At 52.2% G+C, this 13,201-nt stretch overlaps 1 protein-coding gene across 5 annotated transcripts; it reads right to left on the bottom strand.

Moving 5' to 3' along the window:
* Positions 1-357: 357 nt before the first annotated feature.
* On the bottom strand, positions 358-12,334 carry TMEM41A (transmembrane protein 41A). Of its 5 annotated transcripts, none has more exons than XM_037908769.2 (6): positions 12,070-12,215; positions 8,477-9,118; positions 7,124-7,277; positions 5,417-5,578; positions 3,222-3,360; positions 358-2,329 (listed from the first exon to the last, which is right to left on the bottom strand). In XM_037908769.2, exons 2-6 carry the CDS (start codon positions 8,620-8,622, stop codon positions 2,106-2,108), a joined length of 825 nt encoding a protein of 274 aa, XP_037764697.1. In that variant the 5' UTR covers positions 8,623-9,118; positions 12,070-12,215; the 3' UTR covers positions 358-2,105. The 5 variants fall into 5 exon arrangements, with proteins under 5 accessions (XP_037764697.1, XP_037764700.1, XP_037764699.1 ...); XM_037908772.2 differs by having other exon boundaries at positions 8,887-8,971; positions 12,070-12,189; XM_037908771.2 differs by lacking the exon at positions 8,477-9,118 and having other exon boundaries at positions 12,070-12,334.
* Between the last annotated feature and the right edge of the window lie 867 nt (positions 12,335-13,201).

Raw genomic sequence — 13,201 nt, forward strand, 5'->3', positions numbered from 1 at the left:
TGCTAAGCAAAGGCCACAAACAAGTGAACTTTATGCTCTAGATGTTTCCTTGACCATACGGATCTCCTCTCATTGCCAGTTGCCATTACCAGCAAGTTTCCAGCCAATGGCAGTGAAGACTGGTTAGCAGCAACTTCCGGCTCACTGGGCAAAGTGAACTTGTTCTCAGGCCAGTGCCTTACAGACAGCCACTTTGCTAAACCTCTTGCCTGAGGCTTCCTGGAATGGGCTTGGACACTGAGCTACCCTCCCCAGGTGTGAGAGGGATCCCTTAGCTCTGAGGGGAAGTATAGGGGCTGCTTGCTGCCAGCCTCCTTTGCAAGCACAACATTCGCTTCATTTAACAAACTCGCTCGGTAAAGTTTCACCACCATTTATTTGAGATGCAGTAATTTACATGTAAACACAGACACCTGGGTGGTAAGGCACTTGGTGAGACCAGGCAAGGAGACAAATCACCACTCAGCCGGGCTTCAGCAGCCAGGGATTTCTGGGCTGCGTTTCCTTCAGTCTTCTTGTCTAAGGAGCAGCTGATTCACAATGCACCCCACATGGTATCTGCCACAGGCACAGACACAACCTCGCTGCAGAGAAGTCCATTGCTCAGTATGAAACCTTGTCAGCAGGACACAGCTCCTGAACAGCTAAATACAGACAGAAAGATTTGCTATTTCCCCAAACACTTGGATGGCACAAGTGATGCTGAGACCGATTCCCTGGAGATACTACTCCTGGGATTTCCTCTGTTCAGAAACAGGCATGTAAAAAGCTCAGGGCTTGGCTGTGAAGTAACCAGGTTTAGTGCTGGTTTCCTGCATTAAGAAACTATACTCCAGTAAACCCAGGAACACTGACTCTGGACCAGACAGGCTGGATAACCAAGCGAAGCTACTTCTGGAGCTGTGTATCCATTTTCTCAAGCAGGCAGTCTCTTTCCATGCACAGAATTGCACACATGGCCAGGGGCATTATGGAAGCAGCAGGAGATTTTGTATCTTCTGCTGAAATACTGGGGATTTATTGGCCACTGCTGGAGGCAGGCTACAAGGGATGAGGATGCAATGGTCTTCCCTGGGAGAGGAAGTACAGCTATTCTGATTCCTTTGGAAGCATTAAAAGAATGACACTGAAGAATACAGCAACCGGTGGGGAGGGGGGATTCTACGGTGGGAAACATGCAGCCACTGAAGTGAGCTGTAGAGCAACAAGCAATCACAGGAAAGGATCTGGGTGGGGTGGGGCTGAGGTGTGCCGAGAAGTACCCTGTGCCAGAAGGAAAGGAGCAGGCCAGCTGTGGATGCAGCAAGGGCACTTGTGCTCTCCTGAATCCAAAACAACAGGAACCACGATCCTTGTGAACCAAGCAAGGGGAAGTCTGGTCTGGGCTCCAGCATGGTAAGTACCCCAGGCACAAGCTCCCCAGTACCCCCAGGCACAATCACCCTGGCAGGGGGCCTGTTAACCCTCGAGCCTGTAGCATTAGCTCAGCTCCAGTGAAAGCCCCACTGCACAGCACACGGAGACTGGGGAGGAAGGAGGCAGTGACACACTGCAGCCTTGCAGGAGGCCTTGTCTGAACAGACCTGAACTCCGTGTGCCAGGGCAAGCAGAGCTGCTTTCGCTGTGCAGGTGGGCACACAAGTGGCTCGTTTATCACAGCCAGCCCAGTCCTCACTAAGCTCTACCTCCACCACAGCCATCTTAAACCAACTGCCATGAGAATGCCAGTCACCAGCACTTCAGAGAGCCCAAGAGCACCGGACACACTTGGCAAACCTCTGTGGAGGCCAGGAGCTCCAGTATGGCACTAAATGTGGCAGCACTTCACCAGGGTCAGAAAATGGCCCCGTAGATTTTTCCAAAGCCCACTGGCAGCTCCCCAGCAACCCAGACATTCACATTTATACAAGCACCATTTAAAACGAGACCATCACGTCTCCTCCTAGATTTAAAAAGATTTAAGAACTGCAGTTGTCCTCTGCCTTGACCTGTGCAGAGAAGAGGCAGTGCAGGCAGCAAGTTAAAACACTATCTGGTTGCTGAGGATTGCACCATCCCCATAAATGCACAATCCGGTATTCTGAGCAGCTGCTGCGCCCGGTCCATCATGAGCTCTTTCTGCCGTTGAGCAGGGAAACGCTCTGGTCCTTTTCATCTAATTTCAGGTGTGTCCAGCTGAATTTCTTAATCAGGGTGCCTGGTATCAACGCCACCATGGCTATGGCCAGTAGCTTAAACAACGTGCCCCAGGAGAAAATGGCATCCAGGGAGGTGATCTGTGAGAGGATGGCACCCGTCTGCACACAGATGAAGTTATAGGGGATCAGACCTGGAAGAGAAGAGGGAGAAGCCTGTTACTAGACAACCATCCCTAGTGCCCTGGTGTGTCTTCAGGATGGCTCCGGCTAGACACCACAGACCTGTACTGCTCGGAGATGGCATGCAGGGTCCAGTGTAAGACACTGGTCAAAGGTCACATCTTCTCTGCATCCAGGTGTGCTGACAAAGTGAGAGCTGCACATGGGGGAGTACAGCTCAGTGCCCCTGGAAGGGTCACTTTCCTTCGCTAGCACTAAGGGGGACTAACCATTGTGAAGCAGGAGACAGGGACAAGCAATGCCCCCTCTCTGCCCCTCCATCCTGGGGAAGGATTTCTGAACAGGCTGTGCCCAGCCTCATCTAACACAGCTGGGGTCCTGTCACTGGGAATGCTCCGCTCCCAGCCCCTGACACAGCCAAGTGGCCAACCTGGCTGCAGCAGCGCAGTGGGCAATCTGCATCAAATATGCTGTACAGCACCTGGAGAGAGGGCAGCACACATGGGGCTGGGGCCAGGGGTGAGCTTCTGCAGGGCCATTGTGTGGGTTTGTGCGAACAGGGGAGATTAGAAATCACTCGTGTTGGACAGTGGAGCTGCAATGCCATTTCCCAGCACTCATTAAAAACCAGTGGGCATCGGGACACCCGACGACAGCTAAGTTCTCTAAAGGCACAGCCATTTCACCCTGGGAAGAGGTGACAGTGTAAGGGCACAGACAGCAGCGAATCAGGAAACTAACACAGCCACGTGACTGTTGCTGGGGGACCCTTAACGATGGAATTCCTCAAGTGTAGCATGGTACGTTCTCAAGCTTGCTGGGTTCTAATAACAGCATAGAGTAGGTTGGGTTTGATCCCCTCCTGAACACAGAACCTGCGTGCCCCCAGCCCCAGCCCCTTACCGATAAGGACGGAGAAGAAGAACTGAGAAACCGGGATGTTCAGGATCGGAGACGCCAGGTTCAGAAACCAGTTTGGGGTCATGGGGAAAAGTCTCAGAAACAACAAGAAGAAAAATAAGCAGCTCCTGTTCTCCTCCACCTGCCATTGGACAAGAGAAACCAGGTCAGTGCTGCCACTGCCTGTTACTGGCCAACTACTGCAGAGCTGAGACACCCAGTCTGACACGAGCAGAAGGTCAGGACTTCATTTCAATAAGCCACAATGTAACATCAGCCCAGAATAAAAGCAAGCCAGAGTATCTTAGAACCACCGTACCCACATGCACCAGGATCAGCTTCGTCTGTGCAGCAGCTGCACCCAGTGAACATGCGCGCAAACCTGGGGCATGAAAGACCAGTGGAAAAGGCGGCAATCACTGGCGGACAGACATGATCGAAAAAAACACTTACACAAAGGGCAGCTGCATTCCCTGCAACTTACCCTGCTTTCCGGCAGCACCATTCTGCTAGTGAAAATTGGTTCCCAAGGTCACTATAATGGGTAGTCCTTAAAATTAAAAAGGCAGCCGAGTGACAGCGTGGAAGGGAAGGGTGAACATGCAACCTTAGCCCTGTACTTGAGCATCTCCTTAACAGCGTAAGTGCACCTTTTGCTGTGTCCAGGCAGCAGCACTGGGAGAAAGCATTAGGATGTGATCAGCCAGACGTTCTCCACACCCGCAGGGCTTGCTCCTGCCAACGCTTACCTGACTGACTCCACTCCCACTAGGAAACGCTCTGCCTGACAGCAGTGTTTTCAGGCTCGGGCCCTCAGTAACACGGCTGTTGGGAGTGTTCCCAGTGCCGTACATGGGCACCGATCAATTCTAACAGCACAATACTGCCTAGGGGAGGCTATGCACTTAGTGGCCAGACTTTGGAGGGGTTAAAAAGGACAAAGAAGGACACAGCAAGCCCCTCCCTCCTGTCCCATGGAGCCCATCAACTTCCTTAGCACAATAGAGACCTGTCAGCTTGGCCAGCCACTACCCCATGCTCCGCTGACTCTTGGGGCTGCAGGCTAAGGAGGCACTGCCATTCCTGTGCAGACCCCTCGGGGCACAGTTCAAGACAGCATCAGTCTCTCACCCCCCACCCCGGCCAGCACTCAGCCTCCAAGCTGCATTCTCCACAATATTATTCTGCAGTTAAAACCACTCTAAAGCTCTTGTGCAGCAAACATCTTCAGCCAACCTACAGCCTTTGCTCTGTTTAACAGACACAGGACTAAGAGGGCTGGCTTAAAGCAGCTTCCAGCCCTTGTAATGCCTTAGATCATTTTAAGGATTTGTACCAATTTACATTGCAAGACAAGAGCAGCCTCCCCATATGCTCCCGGACAGTCCTAGCAGGGGACAGCAGGTGGACTGGACAGCAGGCACGAACAGGCGGGGCACCGAGTCAGGCGGTCTCTGTGCCAGAGCTGATTTTTAAATGTGAATACAGGAACTGAATCTACGCCAAGTTTCTGTTTGCAGAATTCAGCCATTATTGCTTGAGAGCTCAGAGTATCCCACCCTTCCTAAGTGTCCACTGCATTTTATTCTTGTCAGCTGTACTGGTCAAGCAGGGTTATGGCTGAACGAGCTAGTATCTTCCTGGGCATCAAAGTTACTTACCAAGTTCCAGCTAGTTACACCTGCCTTCAAAGAGGTTGCTAAGGCATCTCTGAAGGCCCAATTTGGCCTGCTGGCGACAATGCATGAGAAAGCAGAGCCCAGCTCAACTCTCAGAATCCAGGGTGCATTTACCTTTGAGAGGAGCAGAGAGAGACTGACACACAAACACGGAACCCCCTGGAGCCACTCATCCAATTCCTTTTCAAAGCAAACTGGGCTGACGCTAGAGGGCACTACCATGCCCCTGCTCTCAGAGCAGGAGTACCTACTCCATTATCCAAGGGATAGCTAATATGGTTAGTTCTCCCTCTGAAAAGCTCATGTTGCTTACATTTTGGGTCCACTGGACTGATTCCAAAGCCAGAAGGACAATAACTGCCATGGTGGTAGGACACAGGGGACTAAGGAACCACAAATGCAAGCCCTGAGCTAAGACGGGGCTGTAGAATCACAGCTCAGCTCTGCTCCAGTCAGCCCATCACCGGGGGTTTGTCCCCATGCCCTGAGCAGAGGGACTAGCAGCAAGGATCTCTTTACCTTTCTTTGCAGCATGGCCACTTTATCAGGAAACCAGTAGACTACAAACTGTTTTCCAAAGGCCCCGGAGAGCAGGTAACAGCAGGTGGCACCCACGGAAGTCAAAGCAGAGCACAGCAAAAGCCCCATCCATGGTCCAAACAGAGCCCCAGCGAGGATGTTCTGGTAGAACAAAAGCAGGGAGTGAGACTTTATGAATAAGAGACTGGACAAAAGCATTCAGCAATGTGTACACAATCACAGCCAGCCCAACCCTCCTCTGGCCACATGGGTAGCTTGATGGGGACCCGGCCATCCCCTTTGCTCCCACAGGGGCACAGCTTCACTGCCTGTTGTGGACTTTCTGTACTAAAGCTCCAGAGAGAGGATCCCCCATCCAGAGAAGGCAGAGAGTTTGGGGACAGCATCAACCGTTCCAAAGAGAGGAGCTCTGTCACCTTCGCATAAGATGCCAGCCACATCTGGGGCAGGGAAGCACCTAGCTCAGTTGTGGCCTCCGAGTGCCACCATAACACAAATGGTTAAAACTCATGGCTCATTCTAGAAACTTCACCAGTGCAGGAGAGCAGTGTCTGAACTGACCACTGCAGTCTCAGTCCTTAAGTCAGGCAGCTCAGCTGCCTTATGGAGAAGACTCACTCGGTTCTTCCCTCAGTCCCTTAGTTTCAGGGCTTGAAAGGTACCTGGCTCAGGTGACCTAAAGCATTTCCACAGTGCAGCCAGCATCTTAGCAGAGGTTGTCTCATGGGCGCCTCGCCCTTCCCATTTGTGATCAGACAATAGGCCCAGGCCAACTACAACCTCTGCTGACATGGAATGGTAATAGCAGAGGAATATTTAGAACTTATTTAAAGCTATTCAAGGTGGCAGGAACCAGGGTGAACCAGAAACATGGACATGAGTAAAGTGCTTGAGCACCGCACAACAGCCTGATTGAAAAGCAGCTCTATCCAAACTCAACCAGGTGCACAGTAAGTAGATTACTAACAGATCGCCACGTGTAATCATTGGGTGGAATCCTGCAGAGATTGGACCTCAGCCCAAGGCTGTTCAATATTAATATTTTTATCCACAATTTAGAGATAAACATAGAGTCACTGTAGATATTATATATGGAAAAACTGGTTGTTTCCTAAATAACGAGGAAGGCGGGGGTGGGGTGTCATACAGAGACAACAGGATCACTTGGTAAACTGGGCACGATCCAAAACTACACATTTTAATATGGCCAAACATAAGGTCACATCTATAAACAGAGAATGTCAGTCACATGGCATGTGGAACCATAGCCTGAAAGCAGTGACTCTGAATAGGACTTAGAAGTCATTAAACTGAGCATGAGCTTCCAGTGCGAGGCTTTGACCCTTGGAGGTATAACCGGGGGAATATAAAGGAACAGGGATGAGCTTCACCCCATAGCATTGTCGCTAAACCTTGATGGTGCAGCCCCCATAGTGTTTTTTATCTGCCTCTGGCTAGTAGGTCTAGTCCCCAGGCAAGGGGTGTGCAATGCATTTCTCAAACTCCCAGAGAGGAGTCCTGTTCACCTGGAAGCAAGATGACAGGCCAGGACAGTGGGGGTTAAATGGTGACCCCAATAAACGAGAGAGCCCAGTGAGTGGGCTAAGACCCTACGGCAAATCCCAGCTTTGGAAAGTCTGGTGAGGGAAAAGGAACAGAGTGCTAGAGAGCTGAGCAGGTGCGTACCAGAAAGCTGGAGCCGGGGATGGCAAAGGATTGCTTGTAGAGGTAGGCAGCACAGAACAGCAGCAGCACATAGCTCTGGTGCTCTTGCTTATAATACTGTAGAAACTCTGCAAGCTCTCGCAGCTCCTCCAGGTCTGATGGGAACTTGAGTGACCTGAGAAGGAAGAGGGAGATCCAGCTTAAAATGATAAACCCTTGACACTCCAAGCATCTCTCAGACATTCTGTACACATTAACAAATGGACAGCCAAGGTCAAATATCTTCACCTGATTTTACAAATGGGGAAAACTGAGGCAGGTTAAGTTACTTCGGGTCAGAGGAAGTCTGTGGCAAACTGTCTAGTGACTTAAGTTCCCTCTAAGCTGCGTGGCCATGCAGCAGGCTATAAAGATCCATGTAGGCACGCAGCCTGGAGAGGTGAGAGGTAGGGGAGCAAGTTGGGGCACGCAGGGCTGCCGGCAGGGAGAGGCGCCTCTCACCCCGGCCCCAGCCCCAGGGCTGTTGTGGAGAGAGGGCTGGGGGAGTCCTTTCTCCCCGGGGCAGCCTGCACCCCAAACCCCTCATCCCTGGCCCCACCCCAGAGCCCACACCCCCATCCAGAGCCCTCACCCCTGCACCTCAATTCTCTGCCCCAGCCCTGAGCCCCCTCCCACACCCAGAAGCCCTCTTCCCCAGCTCCAACCCAGAGCCCTCACCCCTGCACCCACCATCTGCCCCAGCCCTGAGCCCCCTCCTGCATCCCAAACCCCTCATTGCCAGCCCCACCCTAGAGCCTGCATCCCCAGCCAGAGCCCTCACCCCCCTGGTACCCCATGCCCAACCCTCTGCCCTAGCCGAACCCTCTCCCACACCCTAAACCCTTCATCTCTGTCCCCACCCCAGAGCCCGCACCCCAACCCTCTGCCCCAGCCATGAGCCCTCTCCCACTCTCCGAACCCTTTGGTCCCACCTCCACCACACATCACCTCAATATTCGGTTCACATAACAAAATTAATTCTGCACATGGATATAAAAAATTAGAGGGAACATTGCTAGTGACTCAAGGACATTCTCATTTGAAAAATAGAGTTCCTAGGAAATCCACCAGCAGGCTTTACACAAACCTAGGCCTTTTCTAAGTGTGAACAGCAATGCTATATTGCAGAGCAAGCTCCTGCTTTATCTACGCAGTGCACCCATTCAGCTTGACAAACATTCCCATGACCGACCTTTGCTCAGCGAACCCATCCAGCCTGCACAGAACAAGCTGAAACTGCCAGAAAAAAAAGAGAGAGATTTTCCCTACCTGGTCTTCAGCAAACTGAAAATTAACAGTACTGTTTGCATCCAGCCTGGAGCATTCATCTCCTACCCTGAAGCAGGACTGAAAACAGCATCCAGGACATCACTAGATGGGACTGGAGCCAGTGCACAGATCACCATGCTGCGTGCAAGCAGCCGACATTCCTCACAGAGGACGTGCTGGAGACACCACTGCCAGGATCTCTTGGCCACCATGGCACTGACTATCCCAGGTTGCTGCTGGCCCGTCTCATACCACTGGCTGCCCTCTGGATCTGGTGTTTGGGCTGAGTATGGAGGTGTGACAACTGGAGATTTTACCCATGGCAGGGACTGACTGTTGCCTCCTGCAATTTGAGGTTGGGGCTAGGCACTTTGATGGCCCTTCCTCAGGGATTAATTGGACCTGGTCATTTCTTGAAGAAGAATATTGTTCATACCCTTCTGCTGGTTGAATAGGACTGTATGAAGATCTTTTACCTTCCACTACTGGTTAAGTGCTGTGCATCTTCCTTATTGGTTTCCACCTCACAGGTCATCATGGGTTACATCTCTCCTCTGGCAACTGATGGAGAAAGCTCAAGTGGCAGAAATCTCACACTGAATTGGACAAACTGCTTCATAACATATCTTGAAATCTCATGCTGTGGGTGTGCAAAAGTTTCTTTGCTTCTACCACTGTATCCACTAAGTCTCACTCAGATGATTTATGCTGATGAATGAACGAATAGGAAACAGCTGTTACTCTGTAAGCAACAAAACTCCAACACACCAAGCAGATTCCGACAGAACCACCTGCTTCTGTGGCTGCAGAGTGATTTCTGGAGAGTTCAAACACTGAATTGTCTCTGGTTGGACAAGGGCTGTTGGTATCACTGTGTTCCACAATCTACTCTTTGGACTAGCATCCGACCTGACTGGGGAAGACCAGCAGGGGACACTTGTCCATTGTTGTCTGAAACACCCATAAAATGCAACGCAGTTAAAGAGAGAGTGCATCTACTATCACCATCAAAGTACGTATCGTAAACAATTGTCAACCATACAAAATCTGCACAGCTATCAGGATTTATTCAAGCTTGGGGAAACTGTTACAGAGAAAGATAAAATGAGCTTAACAGACAGATACCCATTCTTAGATATCATGGCCTGAATCCCGTCGCAGAGTCAATGAGTTAATTCACTCAGAGAGAGAAAAACCAAGGGGACCCATTCAAGTCTCCTGCCTTTTGTCCTACCTCTAAGCATCTGTTAGCCCTCTTCTCTCTGAAAAAGTAAAAGAACGCCCAGCCCTCTGCTGGCCTATACAGTTCATTTAAAGAACACCATATCCTTTCTACAGAGCCAGATAGCAGTCTGGAATATGTCAGTCTGTGCGAGGGGCCACACACTGGCATTCAGTTCGAGAGGGGAGTCCACATCTCTACACATATCTCATCATTAAAGGAGTTTTCACTGTGTGCACGCATGTGTTTTTCACTTGCCATGCTCCACAACAGCGTTCTACCCTTGACCGTCAGAGACCTTTTTGCACCTTATTGGCAAAATAACATTCAGCTAGAAAGAGTTACTGGTCAGTACAAGTCACCTGGTTTCACCCCAAGCAGTAAGTCATGAGCAGGTCTTCAGCAGGGTCAGATCCTCAGCTGATATTAATTGTCCTTGCGCCATTGACCTCAGTGGAGCTATGATAATTTGCACCAGCTGAGGTTCTGCCCCAAAGATCACAGGGGCCTAGAGAACAAACTCAGGTAACACATAGCAAACGGTATATTAGAATCCACAGTTAAGTGATGCAATGAGAGCTAGTACCTGTGGGTAGGGTGGGCTATTGCTTGCTCTGACTTGTTTTCTGGGTGGTAATTCCTGGTTTTGGGGCAACAAAGGGCTCAAAGCTGGCCAAACCTTTGTTAGGCAGAGCTAAAAATCGAAAGGAATCCCAACTAGAGATAGACCGCATGTGTCTAGGCTTTTATGTGCTTGCTGTTAAAAAAAAAAAAAAAAAAAAAAAAAAGGTAGTTTAACTAAGAGTTACCTGGCCTTGCACCTGCCTACTTGAGCAGTCACTCTCCCAGGACCATAGTGTCACAGTGCAGAGAAGCAGAAGGCCCTTTGGTTCTGAGGAGCCAGAAGCGGGGTATTCTCTATGAGGGTCCTCCACGTCAGAATTCACTCTTCCTAGGTGTCATATGGCCCAAATGTGTTGCCGTTCAGAGCACATTACACAGCCTCTCCTTTTACAGGGGCTTTTGGGATGGGGGACACTACCTGAGGGCTGCTATTTCAGAAGCAGGGTATTTTCTTTATATAGTGCTGCTGTAAGGGCTAGGCCTGGTCCACATTTAAAAGGTCAACATAGCTAAGTGGACAACAGGTGTGAAAAAAAAATCAAACCCTTGAATGCCATACTTATACCACCCTAGCCCCCAGTGCAAACACATCTATGTTAATGTAAGAATACTATCATCATCAGGGATGTGGCACTCTTACACTGACAGAAAAACCTCTTCTGCAGGTGTAGGTTGCATCTGTGCTACGGGGTTATGCCGACATTGTCGGCATAACCCCATAGCATAGACATACCATCAGTCAGCTATTGCTGGTGCATAATGGAATTTGCTGGAGCACTTGCCTTTTTGCTATTTGTTGTTTTAAAGAAGTATCAAGGACACCTACAGCTTTGGAGAGGGACCTTTCTTGCTACAATATAAATCAAAGGAATAAAACACAAAACATCTGCCAATTCCTAGCAGTCAGGATAGATGAAGGATCCTAGGAGGGTATGTCAAGCCGAAGATGACAGGCACTAACATTGTTAGTTTCAAAGCTTCTCAAAGATCTGATTTCACACTGACTTACTATGGCTAAACATAGCTCAGAACATGCAACACCATATTTCTATGGATTTCACACCCTGCAAAGATCATCACATGGTGGGGATATATTTTTAGGCTGCCACCCTATATTAACAGGCCAACAAAAATCCAATATTTCACCCGTTCATCCTGAACATTACCCTCAGTCAAAATCAGACAGAGAAAACCCTCCTAACTCGAGTCATTTAAAATCTTTTCACATGGGGAAATAGTGCATGCACCTGAAAGTTGCCATTTTCCATTGCAAAATGTGCACATGCATTAGATCACAACAGTCATTCTCCTCTGGGCTTTCCTCCAGGACACCCAAGGCATCACAGCAGTCCCTCAGCAAAGCCCATTTCCCACAGCGCCGCCACCCTGCAAATTCTGTCGGCGCGGTGACAGACGGACGAAGCGAGGGTCGAAGGGTTTTCTCGAAAGCGGCTCCGGGATGCTGAGACGGTGGGCTGCAGGTGCAGTAAAGCCCTAGATGGCCCGGCCTGTTGGTCCCACCCTGGCCCACATGCTCCCGGACCCCAGCACCCCGCCTGCAGGCCCGGCCCTGTGCCCCACACCACGGGCACCGGGCGCTGGCGGCAGCACCACGAGCCTGGGGAGCCCCCGGGCGCTCGCGCCCAGCTCTGGTGACCCGGGGGTCCCGGGCCCACAGCGAGAGCGGCGCCGTCAGGCACGGGGGCGAGATGTGGGCGGCTCCCGCAGCAGGGAGGAGCCGCTTCCCCGGGCCAGAGAGGGCAGGACCGGAGCCGAGCTGGGGGAGAGGGGGCTGGGCCCGGCCGTCACCCACCTGCCGGCCCCGAGCGGGCCCCCCGGGCGCAGCCGCGCCGACAGCAGGTAGAGGCCGCAGGAAGCGGCCCCGAGCAGCGCCAGGAAACCGCAGAGCGACCGCATCCCGGCGCGGGAGCTACAGCGCCAAGAGCGCCGGGTACCGGCGGTTCGCGGCCGCCGATCACGTGACCCACCGGCGGCTCGCCCCACGGAGCCACGTGACTGGAGCCACGTGACACGGGCCGGCGGCTCCTGCAACCCGCCCTGTTGCGGCCTCGCCCGCCCGCGTGAGAGCGATCGGCTCCCGTGCGGCCTGAGGCCCAGCCCCGGGCCTCTGGTGCTCTCGCTCGCCACGGGTAGAGCTGGGGCTGCGGCTGCCTCCGGCCTTGGCTCATCGGGAGTTTGTGCCCTGGCGCCCCCGAGCCTGCTCGGCAGCAGCCCCCCGGGGTGGTTTGCGCGGGATTCTTCCCTCTGCGCGTCCCGCCCTGCCCTGGGCTGCCCTGGACCTCCGCCTTGCCGCCTTCAGACAGAGCCTGCTCGGGTTGGCGCGGTGACCGGGGTCCGGGCCTGCCCTCCGCAGTGCTCGCCGCTCGCCTCAGTCGCGTGTTTTCACCTCCATTACCCGGGTTACTAATGGCCGTGTTGGATAGCACCCGCCCAAGGCTGAGCCTGTGGGGCCGCGGGAGATGTGGCCTCCCGGTTTGACAACGGACTGCTGGTTACTAGTCTGTGGGCACAGCCTTTCCCATCGTGCACCCACCCACCGTTTAGCAAATTCATCTCAACCCCATTGCCCCGGTTTGTTTAAGAGAATGTCAGGTGGGGCTTTGTCAAAAGCGTTATTAAAATCAAGATATCTCACGTCTGCTGCTTCCCTGCAATCCCCTAGTCCAGGAACTCTGTCAAAGGAGGAAATGAGGTTGGTTTCTTTGCGATGAATCCATGCTGGCTATTCCCTATAACCAGTGATGAGCTGCCAAAATCTTAACAACAGGTTCCCTCCTCACCCCGTGAGGGGGTCGTTGCCCATCCAGCCCCCCTGCGTTCCTTGACGCCCCCTCCCCCGGACCCCTGTCCCATCCACCCCTGTCCCCTGACTGCCCCCAGAACCGGGCAGGAGGGTCTCGTGGGCCACCGTAGTGGGTGCCCAC

Source organism: Chelonia mydas, chromosome 9 (assembly GCF_015237465.2).
Source record: "Chelonia mydas isolate rCheMyd1 chromosome 9, rCheMyd1.pri.v2, whole genome shotgun sequence".
In the NCBI taxonomy this organism is placed as follows: Eukaryota; Metazoa; Chordata; order Testudines; family Cheloniidae; genus Chelonia; species Chelonia mydas.

Excerpts from the sequence above, each read along its gene's own strand:
- TMEM41A (XM_037908769.2), bottom strand. The coding sequence starts at position 8,622 with ATGGTGGCCAAGAGATCCTGGCAGTGGTGTCTCCAGCACGTCCTCTGT. Across the intron at positions 7,278-8,476 it reads GTTTTCAGTCCTGCTTCAGG|GTCACTCAAGTTCCCATCAG; the intron begins GTAGGAGATGAA and ends CTTCCTTCTCAG. Across the intron at positions 5,579-7,123 it reads TCCCCGGCTCCAGCTTTCTG|AACATCCTCGCTGGGGCTCT; the intron begins GTACGCACCTGC and ends TTGTTCTACCAG.